The sequence below is a fragment of the Pleurodeles waltl genome, chromosome 5 (assembly GCF_031143425.1).
Source record: "Pleurodeles waltl isolate 20211129_DDA chromosome 5, aPleWal1.hap1.20221129, whole genome shotgun sequence".
Lineage (NCBI taxonomy): Eukaryota > Metazoa > Chordata > Amphibia > Caudata > Salamandridae > Pleurodeles > Pleurodeles waltl.
Genome location: NC_090444.1, coordinates 963,903,052 through 963,926,723, shown reverse-complemented (window position 1 = coordinate 963,926,723; position 23,672 = coordinate 963,903,052). Strand labels below are relative to the sequence as shown.

At 45.2% G+C, this 23,672-nt stretch overlaps 1 protein-coding gene across 1 annotated transcript in view; it reads right to left on the bottom strand.

Moving 5' to 3' along the window:
- PYGB (glycogen phosphorylase B) overlaps window positions 1-23,672 on the bottom strand; it is a 635,794-nt gene that overhangs the window by 168,999 nt on the left and 443,123 nt on the right. The window contains exons 16-17 of the mRNA XM_069235083.1: window positions 20,807-20,948; window positions 13-220 (exon numbers count right to left, since the gene is read on the bottom strand). Of these exons, the coding sequence (XP_069091184.1) occupies window positions 13-220; window positions 20,807-20,948 (350 nt within the window). The remainder of the gene's footprint in view (window positions 1-12; window positions 221-20,806; window positions 20,949-23,672) is intronic.

Sequence of the window (23,672 nt, the reverse complement as noted above, 5' to 3'; positions counted from 1 at the left end):
TTCTATACATACCCTTTCTTGTCCAGAGCTTCCACATCTTCCACTCTCATGCCAAAAATGAAGAGGTTATTCTCGCCCGCCTCTTCTGCCATTTCAACATTGGCACCATCCATAGTACCAATGGTGAGGGCACCATTTAGCATAAACTTCATGTTCCCTGTGCCCGAGGCCTCAGTGCCAGCAGTGGAAATCTGCTGAGAAAGATCTGCAGCAGGGATCACTGGAATAAAATATAAAACAAAAATTAAAAATCTTATTTTTCCAGTGCTGAATTCTATTCAGTTCTAGTCATAGAATGAGGGACTATATGTCACTAGTACCTACACAATTTACATGCACAAATCTTAATTAAAATTCTGGCAGTATTCCTTCAGTCTTGGGGAATAGACAGAGAACCATGAGATCTGTGCAAAATGGTTCACTGGTATGTATAGTTGAAATAGTTTTAGGTAAGTCATCCTTAATTTCAGAATGCCCAACTACACATTTGAATATGAAAAAATATGTTTTAATCAAGTTTGATAATTCGCCTAAATCACTGAATACACATAGGGCAAGCTATACCTTGGGGATATTGTAAAAACAGGCAGCAACTGGCTAACTCTATTTTCTTTTATTATTAACAATAATCATAAATGAACAAACATCATAAAACAATATACTTTAAACAAAAGCGTTAGAAAATGCTCACTGAATAATGGTTAAAAGTCCACAAAGTTACACAAGTACAGTGCCAATTTTTACAGCTCTCACAGTGGAACCCAGAACAGGATCAGCAACCATACACAGGTAATGAAATGCGGGCCTGCAATGCCAACACCCCGATGCTTTTAAAACAAGTGATAAAAATCGACTACTGAAAGGTGCATAGTAATTACAGAAGAGGGTAAAATGCATAAGAGTTTGTAGGGAGGTACCGTCTCGGGGACACAAAAAAAATATGTTAAGCGTTGAACTGGCCCAGGGGTAAACAAGGATTGCATCTGATGGAGCCCAAGCAGAACCTAGTCAGAATTGTTATCTCCAAGACAATGTCAATCTGATGGAGATATGGTTTGATGCCCTGGCATATCTGGAACATAATATAAGTTCTCAGGGATGTTTTTTTGAGTTTATTCGCTTCTCTAGTGGGATATAATAGTCTCATAAATTATTTTTTAACCCAACCAGCTTTCCTTTTACTCAGCGAGTGAGAGGATAAAAACAGCTCAGTCCTCCCTGTTGGCTGTGCACTTGATGTACCTCAGCTATGGAATTTTGTGACTCAAATCACACACCAGTCGGAAATGACTCCCGATTAAAATTAGTATACAGGTTGCCCTAGAATGAGATTCAGAGAAGCAATGGTGCAAATCTTAATGCGATCTTCCACGAAACCCCAACCAAGTTCTTCATGTAGGAAAAATTGCGGGCTGCCAGGCTCCACACCAAGCAACCGCCTACAGAATCGATTCTGTGCCTGCTGAAGGCTGCGGCAATCCTGATGCCCCCATATGGATTCCCCAAAAGTTAAAATAGGTAAACATTTGAGTTTAAAAGCCTCTAGTAGTGGCTGAATTGATTGGTTTTATTGCCAACCTGTGTTGTCAGCTCAAAAACAGCCTACAGAGGCATTAAATCGAGAACACCACTGAGAGAGACAGGGTAACCAACTGCCTCTAGAATCAAAAGTTACCCTCAATAAGAAAATTAAACCGACTAATTAATTGTCTCCTAGTAGCCATGGGCCCAATTTTTTTATGAGGTTTCCTGCAAACTATATAATGAGTTTTCGATATATTAACTTCCAAGTCTAGGTCATCCATGTATTTAACAAAAGCATTTATAAGGCCCTGTGGAACGTTAGGAGTCTGTGAAAGCAAAACAGCATCATCTGCATACAGTAATGCTGGCACATGCTTACCATTCACTAGCAGGAGACTCTGTTCCTGAGAAACTAAAAAGGGGAGCAAGCCATTAATATATAAAAGAAATAAAATGGGGTCCAGCACACACCCCTAAAAAGATTAAAAGAATCAGTGCACTCACCCTCCATCCCATAGCTGACTGACGTCTTAACCCCCTCATGTAGTGCCTGTAAAAACTCAACAACAGAATGAGGAAGGCTAAACTTAAAGAGTATTCCAAAAGTTTAGAATGATTTACCCTACCAAAGGCTATGAAGGCATGATACAGGGTTCCCTTTTTAGAAATGGTGTATTTGCCAATAATCAGATGTAGACTTAAGCACTGCTCTTGGGTCCCAAGCCCTTCACAGAACCCATACTGTGCAAAACCCAGAATATAATTTGCTTGGGCTCAGCTCTCAATTCTATATAAGACAATACACCCCAATATCTTGACTACCCAGTTCAATAAAGAAGTCAGTCTATAACATTTGGGGTCCTTAAAAATGAGTACTATGCAAGCTTATTTCCAAGAGCTGGCTATTTTCTCAGTGGTGGGGAAAAGCAAGGACATATCAGCCAAAATGAGGGAAAAGCAGAAGGCACACAAAATACGGGGGAAAAAGCGAGGAGAAGGCAGTAAAAGTAGGGAAACATAAGGAGCACACAAAAAACATGGGAAAAAGCCAGGAGAAAGGAGTGAGAAGAGGGAAAAGCAAGGAGAAGGCACTGAAAATACAGAGGGAAAAGCAAGGAGGAGACAGGAGCAAGAGCTATGCAGCAGCAAAGAGAGAGCTGGGCCTGGGTCTCATGAGCAGTTGGCTACCCTTTTGGTGTGTCCTACTTCTATTTCTATGAATTTTCTTTCAAAAATCAAAAAACATTCCTACTGCTTAAGCTAAGGCTGTAAGTGGACAAGGAGAGCTATTCAGTGGGGAGCTACTTGGTTATAAGTTCTATATAGCGTTCACATTGCATTATTGATACATAGTGCATTGATCATTTATCATTGTAATGGGTTAGGACAGCTCGGGCCCATGGGGACAGGTTGATGGAGTCTGGGTCCTGTAGAGCTAGGCGTGAGGATTCGCAATCAAAGAGTTCAAGCCTGCATGGGGTACTACGCCCCCCCCATAGCCCTTACTTGCAGTAATGAGGTACCCCACATGCGAACTACTGATACTGGAAGTGCCCTGCTGAGCACCCATCTAGCAGGCCACCTGCACTTGGTTTCAGAGGACCACTGGCCCTGGACAACATTTTGGTGCTGGTCCTATGATTCTGGGGCACCTTTGCTAGATATATCATTCAGACATACCCATACAAACAGTCCCAAAACGAGTGCTATCAGGGTGCTGGCGGCAATCCTAGTTAACTACTCGGCCTACCAGCTGAGAGGGTGCAAGCTAATTTCCCCACCCTAAGCAAGTCACTCAGGCACACACTTGAAATGTTTACCATGGCAGCTAGCAAATCCAAGCTGACAAAACACCATCCTTATAGTAGATGCTTCATCAACAGCCTCCGGAGGTCAAAAATCAAGCTCAAGACCTAGTGTCAGAGGAAGCTCTGGACTACACGCTTGGTGCTCAAAATTTGCAGTCGCCATCAACAAGAGCCATTATCCAGTTGTTGCTCTCAGAATTTAAAAAAGACGTTTCTTCACTCCGGCAAGACTTTCAAAAAGCAATCACTGACTTCGACCACTCAGAGTGAGCTGCAGCATCCCCACGGAAGGGGATCGAGGACTCGGTGTCCCAGAACCATCATTAACGCCCAGGGGGTGGGGCCAGAAAATCCTCAGTGCTTTTAGTGCCATCGGACTCCTGCGCCTCGGGAATCACAGTGAGCGGCAGCACCCCCACGGAACGGGATCAGGTACTTGGTGTCCCAGAACCATCATTCACGCCCAGGGGGCGGGGCCAGAAAATCCTCAGCGCTTTTAGCGCCATCGGACTCCCGCGCCGCGTGACGCACACAGGCCGCACCTGGGCGAAGCCCGGGCAAAGGGTGGGCCCGTCCTGCGCCCGTCAGCGACCGGATGAGGCCGGGCTAGGCCACCCCCCTGAAAAGTGCTACCCGAGGAGGTGAGCATTTAATAAAGTGACAGGAGGTAGTTTTCATCGTTAGAGCTGCCTTAGACTGTGTAATCGACGGTTTCTGCAGTCTTGGCCAGGTCTTGGGTAATCGTTCTATGATGGATGCGGTGTCAGACAAAGGAGAAGTTCCGTATAACGCACCACCGACTACTCAAGTTCTACCTTTGGCACAGCCGCCGGATGGGCACGGTTTATCATCTCTGGAGTCAAATCCCCCTGTTGAGTCCAGAACTGGGTTTCAACCAGACCGCCCACTTCTTCCTAATGTCAATCCTATTTCTACATCTAAAAGCAAACAGGCATTGCAACTCCCTTCACCTTGTATGCCATATGTTTTGGTTCTTGCAAGAGTACCTCCTTTAGACCCTTGTCATGAAGAAGACACTAAGGCATTAATGAGAAAATGTGCTCATTGGTTAGGATCTAAGTCCAGATACAAGGGTGATCTAAATGATAGGATTCTAATGGCTCGTAGAGTAAATTGGGTTGGCCTAACAAATAAGGTCTATGAAGTTGATTGTATTGTGATTAATTTTGACAATCCTTGTTTAGTAAAATGCTTGATGGCAGATTTGTCTCACCGTTCCGGGAAGGAAGAGGGAGTTATAGTCTTCCCACTTAGCCATTTTTATGACCCTTCTTTGGTACATGTCCCAGTGAAGGTAGCACAACGTGTTTATAATCTAGGACTGCCCACAACTCAAGTACAGTCTCTAAGTTCCTCCGGCCAATTACAGGCCTTAGCCCCCCTCGATGAGAACGATTGACATCTAACCAGGGCTAGGGCATTGGAAGACGTTTGGGAGGGTTCTGTTGATGATATTGGGTTGGATAAGTGCTTAGTACAAGAGGGCCACGATGAGATAGATACTCCCCCATTAGAGGGAGGGAGCAATGAGAATATGGTGGTAGGTTCAGAATCAAAATCGTTCACGCTACTTTGTTGGAATATTGCAGGGCTTCGGTCGAACGTAAAAAATCCAGAATGGTTAGAATTTATATCGTCTTATGACATAATTTGTTTTCAGGAGACCTGGTCAACAGACCCCCTTTTTTTAGATGGATATTATTCTGTATATTAACCGGCAATCCCCTCCTCAGCGGGAAGGGCAAGCGGGGCCCTTATGGTTCTTGTCTCTTTGCATCTCCCAGAAATGGAGGTTTCCTGAATTTGGTCCTCACCCTATTTTATGATTGTTTTATTGTTGTATGAAGGGAGTAAAGGCCTCCTGATAATACATTTTTATAATAACATTCCAAATGATCTTTTGAGGGGAAGCTTTGAAGAGGTTACAGATTTTCTGGATTTTTCTGATAAGCTCCAGGACAAGGAGTATATTATTTTATGGGCTGGGGACTTTAATACTCCATTATGTAATATGGAGGTTTCAGATGCTCATTTTACTCCTATGGAGGACAGAGAGGCTTTCACCCACTTTATTCATACCAATCAAGGGGGGGTCTTAAATACTTTTGTTTACAGATTTGACCTTGTAAACGCTAGAGATAAGGCAAATGCAGCTATCCAAAAATTACCAACTTTTACGGGGAATTCTAAAGGGAATATTATTGATTTTATTCTTATTAGTGCTGTTGACTTATTTTTAATTCTTGATTTTAAGATAATACCTCATTGTGCCAGTGACCATAATTTATTGAACTTGCATGTAATAGTAAACCAGTTACAAGTAACAGGGATTTAAATAGGGCAACCACTTTTAATACAAATTTTGGTCTACGTATGAAGTGGGAAAGAGTAGACCCTAAAATATTTAATCAAGAAATTATTGAACAAAATTTGGATTCTATTAATTTATGGCTGTCGCAACAAAGCACCCCTGATGAGTTAGCATTAGAATATGTAAATTATGTTCCGCTATCTCAGAATCTTTGGTAATTGATAGGCCTATTTGCGGTCCAAGGGCGTGCTGTTGGTTCAATTCTGCTTGCACAAAGGCCCATAAAGATTTGAAAAGGGTTCTTAGATCAAGCCCTTTTCTCTGCGATTTAGTACGAACAGCCAGGGCACAATACAAGGCAGCCTTGGCAGGGAGGAAAAATGAAATCAGGTCTAGCGCATGGGACGAACTAATGGCAGCTACCGAACTGAAGGATACCACACAATTTTGGAGGGTGGTCAATCATTCTTATTTTATGGATCAGAATAATAAGGAGGATGAATGTTTGATATCAGAAACCCATTTTACTAAGGTTTTTCAGCCAGAGAATAATACATTGTTCGTAGGGGATGAAAGAGATAATCAGAGCCCTGTGGACTTCAACTTGACTACTATTGATTTGTCGTTTGACCTGTATGAGGTCAATAATGCCCTTTCCCGTTTGCGATCCCGGAATGCTGCTGGGGATGATGGGGTCCCGATTGACCTTTTTAAGTCCATGCCGGACCTCTGGGGTCCTTTAGTTACTAATGTATTAAGGTGTGTAGTTATGAGCAAGATCCCCTCTTCGTGGAAATTGGCTAATATTATTCCTATTTTTAAAAAGGGCTGTAGGAAAGATCCATCTTGTTACAGACCAATTTCCCTTATAGATTCTACAGCCAAGATACTGGGAAGTGTAATTTTGACACGATTGGAGGATTGGGCTTCTGAGGCAAAGATTATCTCTCCAATCCAATATGGTTTTAGACCCGGTCTTGGCACTATTGAAAAATCGTTGAACTTGCCCCTTATTCTGAGTAAATATGTGACCGCAAGGAAGGAATCTATCCACCTGGCTTTTATAGACTTATCTAGTGCTTTCGACCTGGTGAATAGAGAGAAACTTTGGTCAATTATGGTATCCCTGGGGGTGGATTGCAACATCTTGGAGTTAATCAAACGTTTATATACGGACTAGAGGGTTTCAGTGCAATACGGATCACATGGCGAGAGGTCTGCCCCTTTCTCTTCTTTGAGAGGAGTCAGACAGGGCTGTATTTTAGCACCATTTTTATTCCTGTTATATATAAACGGCCTTTATAGTTTTTTAATAGCAAATGGTAAAGATTTCCCTAGAATGGGTGCGAGACAGCTCCCTGTATTATTGTACGCAGATGATGTGGTTTTGATTGCCCGCACTGCTAACGGTTTACAAAGTTTGATGGATAATTTTTTTATCTTCATGCAAGATTTAAATCTGAAAGTAAATTATACGAAGACGTATGTGATGACATGTGGTCCTAGAAATACAAGATCTAAACGTTTTACTATGGGAGGGATCACTATAAATAAAGTAAAGGAGTTTTGCTATCTGGGTTTACATCTTCATTCTTCATTACAATGGAAGTCCCATCTTACCTGCAAGACCCAACAGATGATGAGAAACTTGGAAGCGGTTTTCTGGTGTGCTCGCAAACTAGGTCGTAGGCCAGTTTATCATATAATTAGGCTTTATAAAGCAAAATGTGTATCTGCAGCTACTTATGGGGCAGGTTTGTGGGGTTTGAATAAAGCTGATTCTCTCCAATGTGTTGAGAACAAATTTGTACATAGAGTATTGATGGTGCTGAAGAATGTTGCAAATTTGATCTGTCATGAGGAATTGGGACTAAGTTACATCGGGGATTTGGTTGGTGTTGCCCCACTTCTATTATGGCTGAAAGTCTGGTTGAATCCTGCGGCCGTTTTGGTACAAGACTGTTTATTTGACTGTATCCATCTGGCCAATTCTAGCAGCATCCCGTGGCTTTCTTATTTACAAACTAATTTCCGGAACTTAGGTTTGGAGAATATGTTTTCTCATCCTGAGTCGCTGCTTTCGAATGCTAAAAATTTGGTTAAAATTCGACATTCTGAATATATCTCAAATAAGAGATTACACAGGGCGTCGTCATTGAAAACTTTTGACCCCTATGTTCAGATCTCAACAACATCTTGGATGGAACCCTATTTATCTTGGTTCCCGAATTTTCCAGAATATTCCCTTCTTGTTTTATTTAGATTAAACTTGATTCACTTTAGAGTGGCTTTTCCAAAGCAATGTTGTTGGCAAAAAGTACTGCCGAATTGTCCATGTGACTCTATTACTATACAAAGCACAGGTCACTTTCTCTGATTCTGTTAGCTTTATTCTGCTCCCAGACGTACATTTTTACTACCACTTTTACGGAAATTACAATTCACATTTTATAATGACGCTTTGATGTACATACAACAACTGAATTTGATTGATATTTGTTATGCCATTTTACATTTCTTAAGACTAGCTATTGCTATCAGAAAACGTTACGAATTAGTGGAGGCAGCTGTACTTTAGTGTGATAGTATACAGGATTGATCATTATGAGAATTTTTTTGTGGTTTTGGCATTTTATGTGATTAAGGAAAATATAAATTTGAAGTAAGTCTGTAATCAATATAGATGATGTATTTTACTATTGATGTTTTTATGTCTTAATATTGTAATAATATTATGTACAACAATTGAATTCGATTTATTTATGTCATTTAACATTTTTAAGGGTAGCTATTGCTATCAGAAAACGTTACAAATTAGTGGAGGTGGCTGCCCTTTAATTCAGTATGATAGCGTATAGGATTTGATCATGATGAGAATCTTCTTTTCAGCACTTTATGCGACTATGGAACTTATGAATTTGAAGCAAGTCTGTAACTACCGTATTTTCCGGCGTATAAGACGACTGGGCGTATAAGACGACCCCCTACTTTTTCCTGTTAAAATATAGGGTTTGGGCTATACTCGCCATATAAGACTACCCCTCTTCCAACGCACACCAAATAAAAATTAAAAAACATCAGGTTTGATTTTAATATGGTAATTTTAATTCAAATGCTTATGACATGCAGGTACGTAGTAGGAAAACTGTCACTTATAAACATAAGGCTGTTTGTCATCAAACATGTAAACATAAAACAGTGCAAGTGGATTAAACTTTTCCTAATTCACTCTAAAGCTGAAAGGAAGGATAAGACAATAAACCCATGGGAACTACCATGCTGTTTGTTCTCTAAGCTGTCAACCAAACTGGAACTGAAGATGATAGGAGGAAGATAACAAACAAACAGAGAGAGAGAGCAAGTGCCGGGCAAGATCCTGGGGAGTCAGCAACGCCCATCATAACTCCAAGCTATTTTTACAGGACTTGCTGGCTTGACAGTTTCTCTTTAAAAGCCTTCAAAATCCTCCTGTTCGTCATCTGATATCATAAGTAAATCAATTACATCTTGTGGTACATTTGTAAGGCAGTCATCGTATGGATCTAATTCCGTATCAGATGGTGTGGTCTCAGCTTCGGGTTTCTCTTCATCTTGCCACAAGTAGTCGTCCTCCATACCATCTAATGAATTTGATATGCCACACTTCTTGAAAGACTTGATTACTGTTTCTGCATCAATATCATTCCAGGCTTTTATGACAAACTTGCACAAAACATCCAACTGTGGAGCACGCATGTTTCCTCCTTTTGTGAATGACTTTTCGCCGCTAACCATCCACTCATTCCACTGTTCTCGAATGCGATCTTTAAATGGCTTGTTTAGGCACACATCCAGTGGCTGTACCAACGATGTCAATCCTGCAGGAATAACTGCCGCATCTGTGTTTATTCTTGCCAGCCTTTGCTTGGTGCTGGGAGTTAAATGAGCCCTGAACATATCCCACACCAGTAGACTACGTTTTTGAATAAGTCCACCTGGTCGCCTGCTCCATACATTATCAAGCCATAGCTTTACCCCTTCTTCATCCATCCAGCCTTTTTCATGTACATGTACAAAACAACCAACAGGAAACTTGAGTTTCGGCATTGTTTTTCTTTTAAAAATAATCATTGGTCTCAGTTTGGCACCATCAGCTGTGCATGCTAGTACCACTGTAAAACTGGACTTCTCATGTCCTGTTGTTTTAATTAAAATTGTTTTTGCACCTTTTGGATGGACAGTTCTATTTCCAACCATATCAAAATTCATTGGAGTTTCATCCATATTTCCGATACTACTTAACGCATAGCCATGTTTATTGCGCTGTTGTATTACATATCGATGGAAACTATTTACTTTGGCTTCAAGATCTGCAGGTAATTTTTGTGCAATTTTCGTCTTTTGCCTCAGTACCAGATTATGCCTTTCAAAGAATCTAGTACACCAGGATACAGTGGCTTTAAATCTGTTGCTGTGATCTGGGTTAGATTTGGCCCACTGAAGGGCAAACAAACGTATTTGATTTCGTGTCACTATATAACCACTTTGGCGATGCTCATTCACCATGTCTGCTACATGTTTTTCGAGTTCTGGCCAATGTGGGGTGCCTCTTCTTAATGCACACTTACCCCTTGGCATACTCCTTAATGCTTTTTCATTTGCTTTCCAGTCCCGAACCATCTTTTCTGTTACTCCATATTGTCTTGCAGCAGCACAGTTATTATGTTCCATGGCAAAGTTTACAACTTTAAGTTTGAAACTGGCTTCATATTTCTTTCTTCTTGCTGGTGGAGCCAGGATGGGGTCTTGTCTGTTAGCCATTTTTATACTGTACTGTATGTACTGGTGCTGTACTGTATGAACTGGTACAGATACTGGTACTGGTACTGGTGCTGTGCTGTACTGTATTCACCACATGTATCTGCTCACCAGATTGCCTTCCCTGAGAATCACCAACAATACAAAAACCAGCCAATCACGGAGAATGAATATTACATTTAAGATTGTTGAAACTGCAGTACAACCAAAGTTAAATGCGGTCAAAATATATATTTTTTTATAATATTGTCATATCCCAATCCAAAATGGCCGTTACTATATGGTAATCTCCTAACATGTGCCATGCGCGAGAAGAAAGAAACAGAAAACAAATGTTGTTTCTATGGTACCGTAATAGCGCGCTTCGAATAGCCTGGGGCACGCGCAGGAACACGTGCCTGCCCAGACAACTGCCAGCGAGGACGCGGAACCCATCGTACGCTTGGAATTCATTTCCAAATGCAGCGTACGGTGGTTCAGCTACAGGGCGCCTGCCCCTGAAGTTTCGGCACGCCGTATACCGGCGTATAAGACGACCCCCGACTTTTGAGGAGATTTTCAGGGGTTAAAAAGTCGTCTTATACGCCGGAAAATACGGTAATATAGATGAGGCATTTTATTATTGATGTCTTATTCTATGGATTATATTGCATTGTAAATAATACTATGTGTAATGAATTTTGTGCTTTTATGGTAATTTGCCGAATAAAGAATTTTGACTGACTGACTTCGACCACTCCATCCAAAAAGCTGAACGTAGACTTGACCAAATTGAAAACTCTCTGGCTGAATATGGTGACCAACATCTAAGGCCTGTTATGTTGGAAGCATGTCAAACTTGGCTGGAAGAGAAAATGGAAGATTATGAGAACAGGTCACAACAAAATAATATCCTTATCAGAGGCGGTAATAAAGATGTTAATACAGATGTTTCCAATGCCGCTCTACAGGGACACATTCGGCAGTGACTCCAACTTTCCTCAGATTTCGAAATGATACTCGATTGCACAGATGAGGTATACTCTCCATTCAGCAGAGCTAGAACTAAACCACAGATATGTTGACATGAGTCCATTTCTTTAAGGTCAAAGAAACCACTATGGAGGTTACTAGGTCTCAAGACACAGAACAGTTCAGAGGAGACCAACTTTTGATCTTCTGGCCTGTCTCCAAAGCCCAACCTGGCCTGCCACTTTGACTTTAAGGTTGTCACGAAGCACCTTAGACAAGAGAAAATTCCCTACTGCTGGGGCTATCCTTTTCTGTTACACTTCACAAACAAAGAAACAATACTTAGCAAAAACATCACAAGGCTTGCAAACTTCTCCGCCTACCACCAATGAACAACAACCATGCTCTGGAGCCCACGGCCTCTAACAAAGCTCCAGGTTACGAATGGACAACTCTGTAGACAAGTAAAGCAAGGTGCAGGGGATATACACTAGGCAACCTTTGATTGTTCATATAAGCAGATACAGTTAATATCATGCTGTGAGGAAATGAAGTGTATTATATGGTGTGGTTGTGCAACCTCACTGTGTAATACAATTACCAACCCCTTTTAGACCCTTAGGTTTTGTCTGTCAAATCCTTACCTCAGTCCTGCGTAGCCGTAGCACTGGGCAGCAAGGCTTACACAGAGGAACAAGTGTAAAGCATTTAAACAGCACCAAAACAACTATAGAAGAAATCAACAAGACACAAAAGAAATTCAACATCATTGTATAAAAATAAACTATAAAAGTACTTGGGGTGACCACCTCTGGCAGGAAGGTAGTCAAGGAGGCCATCAAAGTTCTTAGAAGCAGTTACCTCCACAGGAGAAGCAGTCCTGTAGAGCAGGTCTAGACACTTTATCCGTGTTGCAATAGATTCCTATGGAGTGGTCCTGATGCAAGGAATGAAGGATGCTGAAGATGTTCTAAGGATGCTGTTGATGTGCTGTGGTTGACAGGGTTCTTCCTGCAGGAATTTCTCGGTCCTTAGCCCATGCCCAAAGGTGTTGCTAGCAAGGGGCTACACACCCCTGGAAAAAACTGTTTGTCAAGTAGCTTCTCCTCTCCTGTACCCAGTGCCAACCTGTCTGCCTAAAGAACAAGTTACTTACTTTCTGTAATGATTTATCTGGTAGGGGCATTTCTAGTTGCCGATTCCTTATCTTAGAATTTCCCTCAGGTGTCAGACTGGATCTGGAGATTTTTCTTTGAGCAGTACCCTTTCGCCATTAGGAGGTGTCGTTGGCGTCGTGGTCGCTGTGATGACGTCGGAGTCGAACATAGGACCTGCCTTGGCACAGTGTCGTCAGCTTCTTTTCACGACTTTCCACGCCAAAGCGAGGAGCAATGAAGAACACTGAAAATGCTGCACCAGAGCTAAAGCCCTGAAAAGGGAATCCCTGCCCCTAGAAATCAGTTTGCAAGCGGGGAGGAAGGGTGGGTCGGTAATGAAGCTGCATCTAGAATATGACTCTACCAAATAAATTGTTACCAAAGGTAAGTAACTTGTTCATCTGATAGAGACTTCTAGTTGCAGATTCTTTACCTTAGAATAGATACCTAAGTTATACTGTCCACAGTGGTGGGCTGCTAACCAAGATCATACTAAAAAGTCCTGCAGGACCGAACAAGCAAAGTAGTCGTCTCTGTGGACCTGACTGTCTAGGCAGTAATGTCTTGTGAACGTGAGCAGAGATGCCCACGTTGCTGCCTGGCAGATATCCAGGACAGGAACTCTGCATGCTGACGTTTGCAGTCGCTCTGGTGGAGTGAGAGCGCAAGCCCACAGGGGGTTGCTTTTTTGCCAAATTGTAGCACATTTTGATGCGTTGATGATTGAGGTAGAATGCCAATGCTCTTTTTGGATCCAGACGGTGGAGTCTCTCCTCTTCATGATAAGGATGTGGGGTGTGTAAAAAGTAGGCAAAGTGATGGATTGGTCTACATGAAAAGGTGTATCAACCTTGGGAAAGAAGACGCCCTCGTACGAAGCACCACTTTGTCAGGGTGAACAGACAAAAATGGGGGTTTGGTAGAAAGAGCTTGAAGCTCACTCACTCTGCGAGCAGACGTGATGGCAACAAGAAAAACAGTTTTGAGAGTAAGGAGCCGCAAGGGACAGCTGTGCAATGGCTCAAATGGGGAACACATTAAGTAAGTGAGAACTAGATTGAGGTCTCACTGGGCCAAATAAATGGAGTGAGAGGAAACAAATGGGTGAGTCCCTTAAGGAATCTACCAACAATAGGAGACTTGAGAAGGGAAGGTTGGTCCCGCAATCCAAGAAAGGCTGAGATAGCCGATAAGTAACCTTTAAGGGGGCCCAAAGCAGAGCCCTGCTGGGCTAAAGAAAGGATGAACAAGAGAACCTCAGACAGAGGAGCTGAGAGGGGATCAACAGACTTGTTGGTACACCATCCCACAAATTTATGCCAACAACAGGCGTATACCATTTTGGTGGAGTGACGTCTGGCTGCCAAGATAATGTCACAGACTTCGAGCGGAAGGTCAAAAGCTGTCAACTGCTGCTGCTCAATTTCCACGCACGAAGGCAAAGATTGGCCAGGTTCGGGTGGAGGACCATCCCCTGTTGCTGCAACATAAGATCCTCCCGAAGAGGGAGTATGACTGGAGGATCTGTGGCCATGCTTAGTAGCTCTGGATACCATACTCTTCATGCCCAGTCCGGAGCCACAAGGATTTCTTGGGCCCAGTCATTCTTGATCTTCTTCAGAACTCTGAAAGTGGTATAGGCGGGAAAGCATAAAGGAGGCCTGAGTTCCACTCGAGACTAAAAGCATTGCCGAATGAGAGCCGCCTTGGAAACTCCAACGTACTAAATAGCTGACACTGCGAGTTCTAACCAAGGCTCTCCCACTGCTCAAAGAGACTTTGCGCCACCTCCAGATGGAGACGCCATTTGTGATCGACTATGCATCGACGGCTGAGTTTTTCTTCTCTGGCTTTAAGAGAGCCCGCCAGATGTTGAACCACCAGGGTAATGTTCTGATGGGTCAGCCACGTCCAGAGAGCCTCTTGACAAGGGGTCTAGGACCCCACTCTGCCCTGTTTGTTGCAGTACCACATGGCAGTAGTGTTGTCCGTGAACACCTGCACCACTTTCCCTTTGAGAGAAGGAAGGAATGCTTTCAATGCAAGCCTGACTGCCCGGAGCTCCAAAAGATTAATGTGGAGTCCAGACTCCGTCAGAGACCAGACACCTCCGATCTCCGCCTCTCTCATGTGGTTGACCCATCCCAGGAGTGACGTGTCTGTTACTACTGTAAGATCTAGTTGGGGAAGGGAGAGGGATCTGTCATTGACCCAATCCGGATTCGAAAGCCACCACTGCAGGTCTTTTGCAGTCCCTTCCAAGATCTGGTCCATGTCAGATATACTCCCCTAATGGTGTGCCCACTGGAACTTCAGATCCCACTGCAGAGCCTGCATATGCCATCTGACATGTGTCACCAGCAGGATGCAGGAGGCCATGAGGCCTAGCAGCCTTAGAGTCATTCTCACCGAAACCCAGGATAGAGGCTGAAACATCAGAATCATACCCTGAATATCCTGGACTCTATTTTCAGGAGGATAGGCCCGAAACTGCACTGTGTCAGAACAGCTCCGATGAAAGGGAGCATCTGCGAGGGAGTCAGGAGTGATTTCGGCAAGTTTATAGTGAACCCCTGCATGTGCAGAAGGTTCGCCGTAGTCTGAAGGTGGAAGACGACTTTCAGGGGCGTGTCTGCATTCAACAGGCAGTTGTTGAGGTACGGCAAGACTGAACCCCTAACCTGCGCAGATGAACTCCAACCACTGCCATCACTTTTGTGAACACCCAAGGTGCATTGGTCAGGCCGAAGGGTCGTACGGAAAATTGAAAGTGCCCGTGACCTACCATGAATCGCAAGTAGCACCTGTGGGCAGGCAAGATGGGTATATGGAAGTAAGCGTTCTGCAAGTACAACACTACCACCCAGTCTCATGGGTTCAAGGTAGACAGGACCTGGGCAAGAGTGAGCATTTTGAACTTCTCCTTCTTGAGGAAGAGATTGAGGGCCCAAAGATCTTGGATAGGACTTAGGCCCCTATCCTTTTTGGGCACCAGAAAGTAGTGGGAATAACAACCACAACCCCACTTCTGGTGCAGGGACCCTGTCTATGGCTCCCTTGGCCAAGAGAGCTGTGACCTCCTCACAGAGAAGTGCCACATGATCCACCGGTAAGTGGCCATAGGATGGAGGCATGGCTGGAGGGGCAGCCTCGAAGGGGAGAGAGAGAGAGAGTAGCCCCTTCGGACGATCTGCAGAATCCACCTGTCCATCGTGATGCATTCCCAGTGGGGCAGGTGATGGCGAATCCTGCCTCCATCTGGTCTGGGATCAGGGAACAGACTAGGAAGGCTTGAAGGCTGCTGCAGGGGCCGGGTGGACTGGGCAGATGTCTGGTTCCCTGTCCCACGAGCCTGTGGGATTCCACATCCCTGGACACCGAGGGGCTGAGCAGCATGGGTGGCATGGTGGCTCGGAAAGGGACGCAACAGTGAGCCCCTTCTGCTGCCACAAAAGGGGCGAAAGTTGGACTGTTGTGGATGAGGGGCAGTCGAAAGGCCAAGGGACCGAGCTGTAGCCCGGGACTCCTTCAACCTCTCAAGTGCTGAGTCCGCCTTGTCTCCAAAGAGACGGGTGCCATTGAAGGGTATGTCCATTAGGGTTTGTTGGACATCTAAAAAAAAAAAAAGGTGTCCTCAACCAGGTGTGGCACCTTAAGGCCACTGTTGACGCAACCAAACTACCCAGAGAGTCGGTCATGTCCAGCCCACATTAAATAGTGAATTTAGCCACATCTCTCCCATCAGTAACAGCTTGAGAGATGACAGCCCAGGTCTCCCCTGGGATCTGCGGCAAGACTTGCACAACCGTATCCCACAATGAATGGGTAAGGGGGCCCAAAAGGCATGAAGTGTTCACTGACCACACTGCCAGACTGGAGGAAGAAAACATCTTCTTCCCATGTTGGTCCAGTCTCTTTGATTCTCAATACAGGGGAGCGGAAGGGAATGGGCCAGAAAAAGAGGAAAGCTGAATCACAAGGCTTTCAGGCATGGAGTATTGGGATAGGAATTTAGGGTTGTTCAGGGCAAGCTGATGGCAGCAGGAGATTGCCCGGTTCACAGGAGCCCCTGTCCTGGGTCAAGACCAAGTAGCCAGAAGGACATCAGTGAGGGCTTCATTGAATGGGAATAGAGGCTCCGAAGTGGAAGGCCCAGGCTGGTACAACCAGCATTGGCACTGATCCGATAGCGGATACTGAGGGGCCTTCGGAGGCTGAGGCCGCCGGCAAGGAACCCGAAGGTCCCCCAGGCCCCAACGGCACCACAGGGGGGTCAGGCTGCCCAAATATGAGATGCATGGCCTCATAGAACTCCTTAGGTTGGGCAGGGTCACCCTGGCTCCCGGAAACTTGGGGATGCATGGAGAAGACCCAGAAGTAGGCTCAGTGGATGGAGGTCTTCAGCGTAGATGCTCGTCCTGCATCACATCGGCCGAGTGACGGGGTGAAGTCAAAGAATGTCTAGGTTTCTTCGACTTCTTTTTCTTCTTACCCATGTGACCCGAAGATTTTGAGGAAGATGAGTGGTGGTGACTCTGTGAGCGGTCTCAGGACCTTCCAATCGAGCGAGCCCGGGAGCGATGTGGAGTCGTGCCGGGCCACCATGCGCTTTAGGGACCGCTCCCTCAAATCCTTCGGGTGCATGACCCGGCCGACTTTGGGTCATGGTCACACTCCAAACAGCTTGTTGCCATCATACATTATAGGCCACCACCAAATGTCCCCTGATGGTTCCTGATTATGACCACGTTTTTCTTTTTTTTTGCAACCCTCAACATACAAGGACTGGCCTCCCCCTTGAAGCTTGAGGCACTGCTTAAGAGGGACCAACATAAAGATGTTGATGTGCTGCTTCAACAAGAAACAGATATTCTAGCAAGAGATACGGCTAGGTTACATTTTTGTTGGCATCACATCCAATACCATGCCACAGCTCTTAACATAACTGGGGAAGTACTGATTCTGCTGAGACGGGGCTTGCCCTTCAAATTACATGATAAAATGGTAGATAAAGAAGATAGGGTTTTGGTCCTCGATTGCACAATTGGGAACTCAAGGCTTACTTTACTCTTGGTATACAGTCCCTACGATAATAAACACGAATTTTATGATGACCTCTTCCCCTGGATTGCAAATTCGGTAAAGGATGGCTGGTGTTAGGAGGTGACCTGAACACTGCACTAAACTGTGGCACACAAGCTCCCTTCTCTCTCCAAAATAGACTAGTAGGTTTTTCCCTAATTGATATTTGGTGAACCCAACATGAGGGAGAGCAAGATTACACTTCCTCTTCTAATGTCCATAGGACTTTTACAAGACTGGTCTGTTTCCGACATAATATGTTGCCTCACCCCCCCCCAAAAAAGTACTTGACACCTATATTAGCACTAGGTTCTGGTCTAATCACTCTGCAGTTATGATGTGCCTTGAGTTGATGGTCCCATAGCGACCTGTGCAGAATTATTGGCAATCAATAAAATCGCCTTTCGATGTGCGGCACTGCAAAAGTCCATGTGGAAAACTATAGAGCATTACTTTAGAGAAAACAATAATGGTGAGGTCAAGCGGACTACAAAATGGGACGCTTTTAAGGTGGTCATTAAAGTAAACCTGATTTTTCTCATGGCATAATTAACCTGCATGTCTATTCAAAAGAAAGTTGAACTAGAGGGACGGATACAGAAGCTTGAACGACAACATAAACAGGGTAGTTCCCAGAAAACTATACTGCGATCTACGGAATGTAAGAGGTGAGATGGAAAAGCTCCTGATGAAGGAGAAAGCAAAGTAAATACTATACACAAAACACCCACAAGTAAATGCCTCTTTTTGCATGTTTACCCCCACACTTTTGGACTAATGTTGCTCGTTTATCGACTTTGAGAGTGCACTGAGGCCTGTTTCCCAGACCTCAGTGTCAGTTTTCTGACCCTATACAAAGTGCATGTCGAACTGGACACACTCAATTGGCAAGGCCTGACTTACTTCTAAGTGCCTAGTATATGGAACCCAGGGCATGCAAGGCATTGTGTTCACTCAGGGCTGCAGCACTGTTTGTGTTAACCTGTGTGTGACAAGGTTCAAAATGGCCCCCAGCCTGCCACTGCAGACTGGATAGACAGTGTTTTCACTGCCAGTTTGACTTTACCATGCACTTTAATGGCAAAGCCACCCTATCCCTTAACATTTTATGTAAGCCTCCCCTAAGGACGTCCTATAGAGCCCTATGGCACAGAGCTGTACTTTGTTAAGTAGGACATATACTCTTGATAAGACTTAACATCAATACTTCCAAATTGTTGTTTGGCTGCGGGTAACGTTAGTAGCCCCATTGGCTAACACATGCCAACCTGGAATAGGACTACCTAACTCGGTCATGTAAGGTTTCAAATTAATCGTGCATTAAGCCCGATCTGATGCTCAGGTCGAATTTAATACCACTATTAAAGGTAAGCATCTTTTTAAAAGTTCCCACCCTGTGGTACAGCTAGCTCAGTGGCCTCACAAAGGCCCAGGCACGCAGGCAGGTTTCGGACCACAAGGGGAGATGTGTAAACAACTCCCCAGTGCAGGAACAAAGGCAGTTGCTGTGGAGAGACGCCTCACCTCCTCCTCTAGGATGGCAACTCAGGGTGTTAGCCTAAAAGGTGATCTTCAAAGGTGAAGTCGCCTTTGTGACGGAAGTAACGCCAACACCCTAGAGCTAAAATATGTGTCTCAGGAACCCTTCGGTGGATTTTGTTCATCAAGGTCTCTAAAAACGTATAAAAATAGAATCTATTTTTAGAAATTGGTGCTTTTTTCCTTCATGTAGCGTTGCTTTTGTATATTGTTGTTTGGTGCTGCTACATGCTTCACACATTGTTCCTTTGCTGAGTCTTACTGCTCACGGCCACAGCTACCCTGGGTTGAGCTTAAGGTTAAGTAAATGTACCTGACTGGACCCGAGACTGTATTTGAGAGAATACTCCATGATAAGACCCTACAGCTGGACTTCAAGCTGGGCGCTGGCCTCTGTGTGAACTAGGGGAGACCCTGTGTCTTTCCGCTTAGTCGGGACACACCCCCATGAGACATTTGGCTTCGTGGTACATGACTAACATGGAAGGAGGCTATGGTCTGATATCTGGGAATTAGGTTTCATCGCTCACAACAAGACCTGTTCAAGGGTAATCTACAACGGGCACTTACAACCCTTTAAGCTCAATTAGGATTCTTGACAGCGGCTACCACTCGCCCTAACAGTCCGAGTTGCCCTCTCCAAAAGGGCAAGTGACCCTCTCCAAAAAGTAAGTCCTTCCCATACTATTATACCATTTTGCCAATGTCCCAGTCTTTCCCAGTCGAAGATTCTTCCAGGATCTGACCGAATTCTAGGAGACCTGCTATGGGATGGACGGAGCAGAGAGTCACCCTTAATAAGCTCCAGTTGCCTGTGGGCAGAGGAGGCCTTTAAGCGCCTTCTTACAAAGCCTACTACCTGAGGGTGCATCTACAATCGGTCTCCTGTTGGCAGGCAGGTAGGAATCTTAATGAGACAAGCACAGCAGATTACCTTATTCCCCACCTGATCGATTACAACACCTGAAACAAGAACCATGTCAACCTTTAAACACACTATTTTATCAGCTGTATGGGATCATTAGCTCCACATTCAGCCATCAACTGCTTTTCAATCATAACAAGAGAACCTAACCATTAAATTTAATTGGATATATTTTAGCTATTTCTAATCCACAATTCACATCACAATAATCTACACCTAGAGCACTTCCACCCTACACTTCACATCGGGATCTTGTGCTCAAAAGACCTTAGGTAAAGAGCCCTCTTGAGGAGTCAGATGCGCATTGGAGACCCGGCCTAATGAGGAGCTGCACAATGATGAAACATGACACCCACCTGGGTGTGTGAGGGCTCTTGCTTCTGAGCAATTAGATCCCCAGATCTGTTGCCTCAGTTCACTGGTCTAGATTTTCTCTTCCTTTCCTTTCTTTTCCTTTTCTCTCCAACCCTAGAAACTGCATATCTATTGTAGTAGATAGTATATCACGACGCTTGTCTGCTGGATCTTAAAGCGTTCCTAGTCCCTCTTTGTGTTTAGATTGAAATGAAGATTTGCCAGCCGAGGCAAACATCCATTTTCTGTGTGGTATAAAAACAGTAATTGCATTATGTTCAAAATTTACAATTTGCAGGCGTACCTTTTTTCAGTCTCAGAGTTCCTTCTGTCCTACCTTTTTCTGCCAAGGAAACCCGGTAGTTCTCCAAAAAGATGACCTTCAGCCTATCTCCTACGACAGGATCTTTGTTTACAATCTCTCCAACTGCTGTAATAAGTCTGATAATCATTTTGGCCATGTAGTAACCTGGAGCTGCCTGCAGGATGTACAGACATAGAACATCACAAAAGGTATGCAATGGAACAGAAAGAGTCATAAGGACAAAACAGCAAAAGCCGACTATACATTTGTAGACTCTCTCTTTTAGAATGTGAAAACCACTAATAATATAACTTACTTGAATCTAACGAGTCCACAGTGGAGGCATTTGCTGCCTACTATAGGAGGTTCACGCTTCGGTGTCTCGGATGACGGAGGAGGACTGCTAGGACCTCCTGCGGGATATTAAGCTGCCAGTGCTCTCGGAGTCTGAAAGAGGGGACTTGGACGCTGACCGCAAAGTGGAAGAGGTCGCGGATGTGTTGACGGGGCTTCAGTCAGGTAAGGCAGCAGGGCCCAATGGACTGCCAGCGGATTTGTTTAAGTGCCTGGGTGGTACAGTGACGAAGCATATGTTGGCCATGTTCAAGGAGGCGAAGGAAGAGGGACGGCTGCCACTGGATCAGCGGTTTGCAAGGGTAGTGGTGATTCCAAAGAAGGGGAAACCCCCGGAGAGCTGCGCCTCTTATAGGCCCATCTCCCTATTAAATATGGAGGTTAAGGTCCTGGCAAAGGTCTTGGTGACTAGGCTGAGCATAATTATTACTAAACTGGTGCATCCAGACCAATCGGGCTTCATGCCCTCCAGGTCCACGCGTTTGAACCTGTGGAGACTGTACGCAGTCTTACATATGACGGAGGATCAGAACGGGGGACAAGCAGCGCTTCTGTCCCTAGATGCCCAGATGGCCTTTGATAGTTTGGAATGGCCCTATATTTTTGCAGTGCTCCAAAGATTTGTGGTTGGACCGTTTTTTTTGTCATGGATTAGACTGCTATACCGGGACTCAGTGGCCTGGGTGAGGGACAATGCCGTGCTGTCGCAGCCATTTTCCCTTCACAGGGGCACCCGGCAGGGGTGTCCATTATCCCCCATCCAATTTTCCCTGGCACTCAAGCCGCTGGCGGCATGGATCCGGCAGGATCCACTGATCTGGGGGACAGACTTGGGAGCAACATGGGAGGAACACATTTCTTTATACACAGATGAAGTCCTGCTGTACGTCACGCAGGCTGGGCGGTCAATTGACAGAATAATGCAATTTTTTTGTACCTTTGGGGACTATTCCGGGTACCAGATTAACTGGGAGAAGTAATGGTTTTCCTGTTGGCCGGGGCCCCGCCTGCCTTGCCCCAAGGCTGTGGTGTGCCGATCTGTACAGCGGGCTTCAAGTACCAGGGGATATATGTTACCAGGAATAAGGAGAGTTTTTTGAAGGAAAATCTTCAACCCCAACTAGATAGATTTCACAGAGACGTGGCCCACTGAAGGACGCTGTCCCTTTCCCTGATGGGCCGAGCCACACTCTTCAAAATGATGACATTACAGCACCTCCTGTATGTCTTTCAGAACACCCCCTATGAGATACCGTTGGATGTGTTCGGGAGTCTAGACCGTGAGATCAGGGTTTTACTATGGGACGGCAGCTGCTCCTGGGTGGCACTGGCAAAACTGAAGCTCAGAGTGTACGAGGGCGGGTTGGTATTCCGGATCCCCTTCGACATTACTGGGTGACTCAACTGGTCAATATTAACGACTGGGCATTCGCGGACCTGGAGGATCCGGCCTTCCGGGTGCACAGACGGGTGCTTGGGGGGGATATGAGTCTGCTCTTCATACTCGAGGGAGTTCGCGATCACTACCGGCCCACACTGCGACGGTGGTGAGGGCCTGGCATGACGCTGCACATTATCTGGGCTGGGGCTCCACCCTGACGGCACGGACCCCACTCTGGTGCAGTGATTTGTTGAAAGATTTGAAGACCCTGGGTGGATTCCGTAAATGGTCACTGGTTGGGATTGATCGCCTGGGAGATGTATGGAGGGGCAAAGCGATTGTGACGTTTGAGGACCTACAGCAGGAATACGAAATGGCAGGAACGGAACGGTTCAGGTACCTGCAGCTGCGGCATGCTTTGAGTCAATATGTTCCAAAACACGAGCAGCTGCCGGAGGCAGTTCTTCTAGAAGATCGACTCCTGACGGAGCCCCTCGAGTCGAAGGCTATATCCCTGCTCTACAAGAAACTAATAAATAACTCGCCTGATCCAATGATGACCCTACGGGCAAAATAGGAGTCAGACTAGGGTACACTATCAGACGAGGACTGGGGGGCGGTGAGGCAGGGTCCCAGGGTGGTGGCAATCAAGACACGACTCAGACTAGTACAACTTTGGATTCTTCACAGGGCATACTATTCCAGGGTAGTGATGCATAAGATGGGTCGAACCCAGAGTGCGCAGTGCTTGCGGCGATGAGGGACGGAGGGCACCTTCTTACATATTCTATGGACCTTCCCCAGAATGCAGGCTTATTGGCAGGGGGTGGCCGGGGAGGCAACCGGGGTCCTTGGCAAGACGGTCGCGCTGGATCCAGGACTACTGCTCTTAAATATAGTGGGGGAGGAACACTGGACGAGACAACAGGCTACATGGTTGGCAATAGCGGCTATAATTGCATAGCGTAATATAGCACGGCTGTGGGGCACGGAGTCCCCTTATAGTATTCAGGAGTGGAGGGCAGACCTTGACTGGTGCCGCAGCGTGGAAAAAGTAGTATATGAAAGCAGAGGTTGCCGGGGAAAATTATGCAATATCTGGGATGGGTGGAGGGCCTACAGAAGAAGGGACTCATCCGGCTGTTTGCTTTGTTCTAGTGGGAA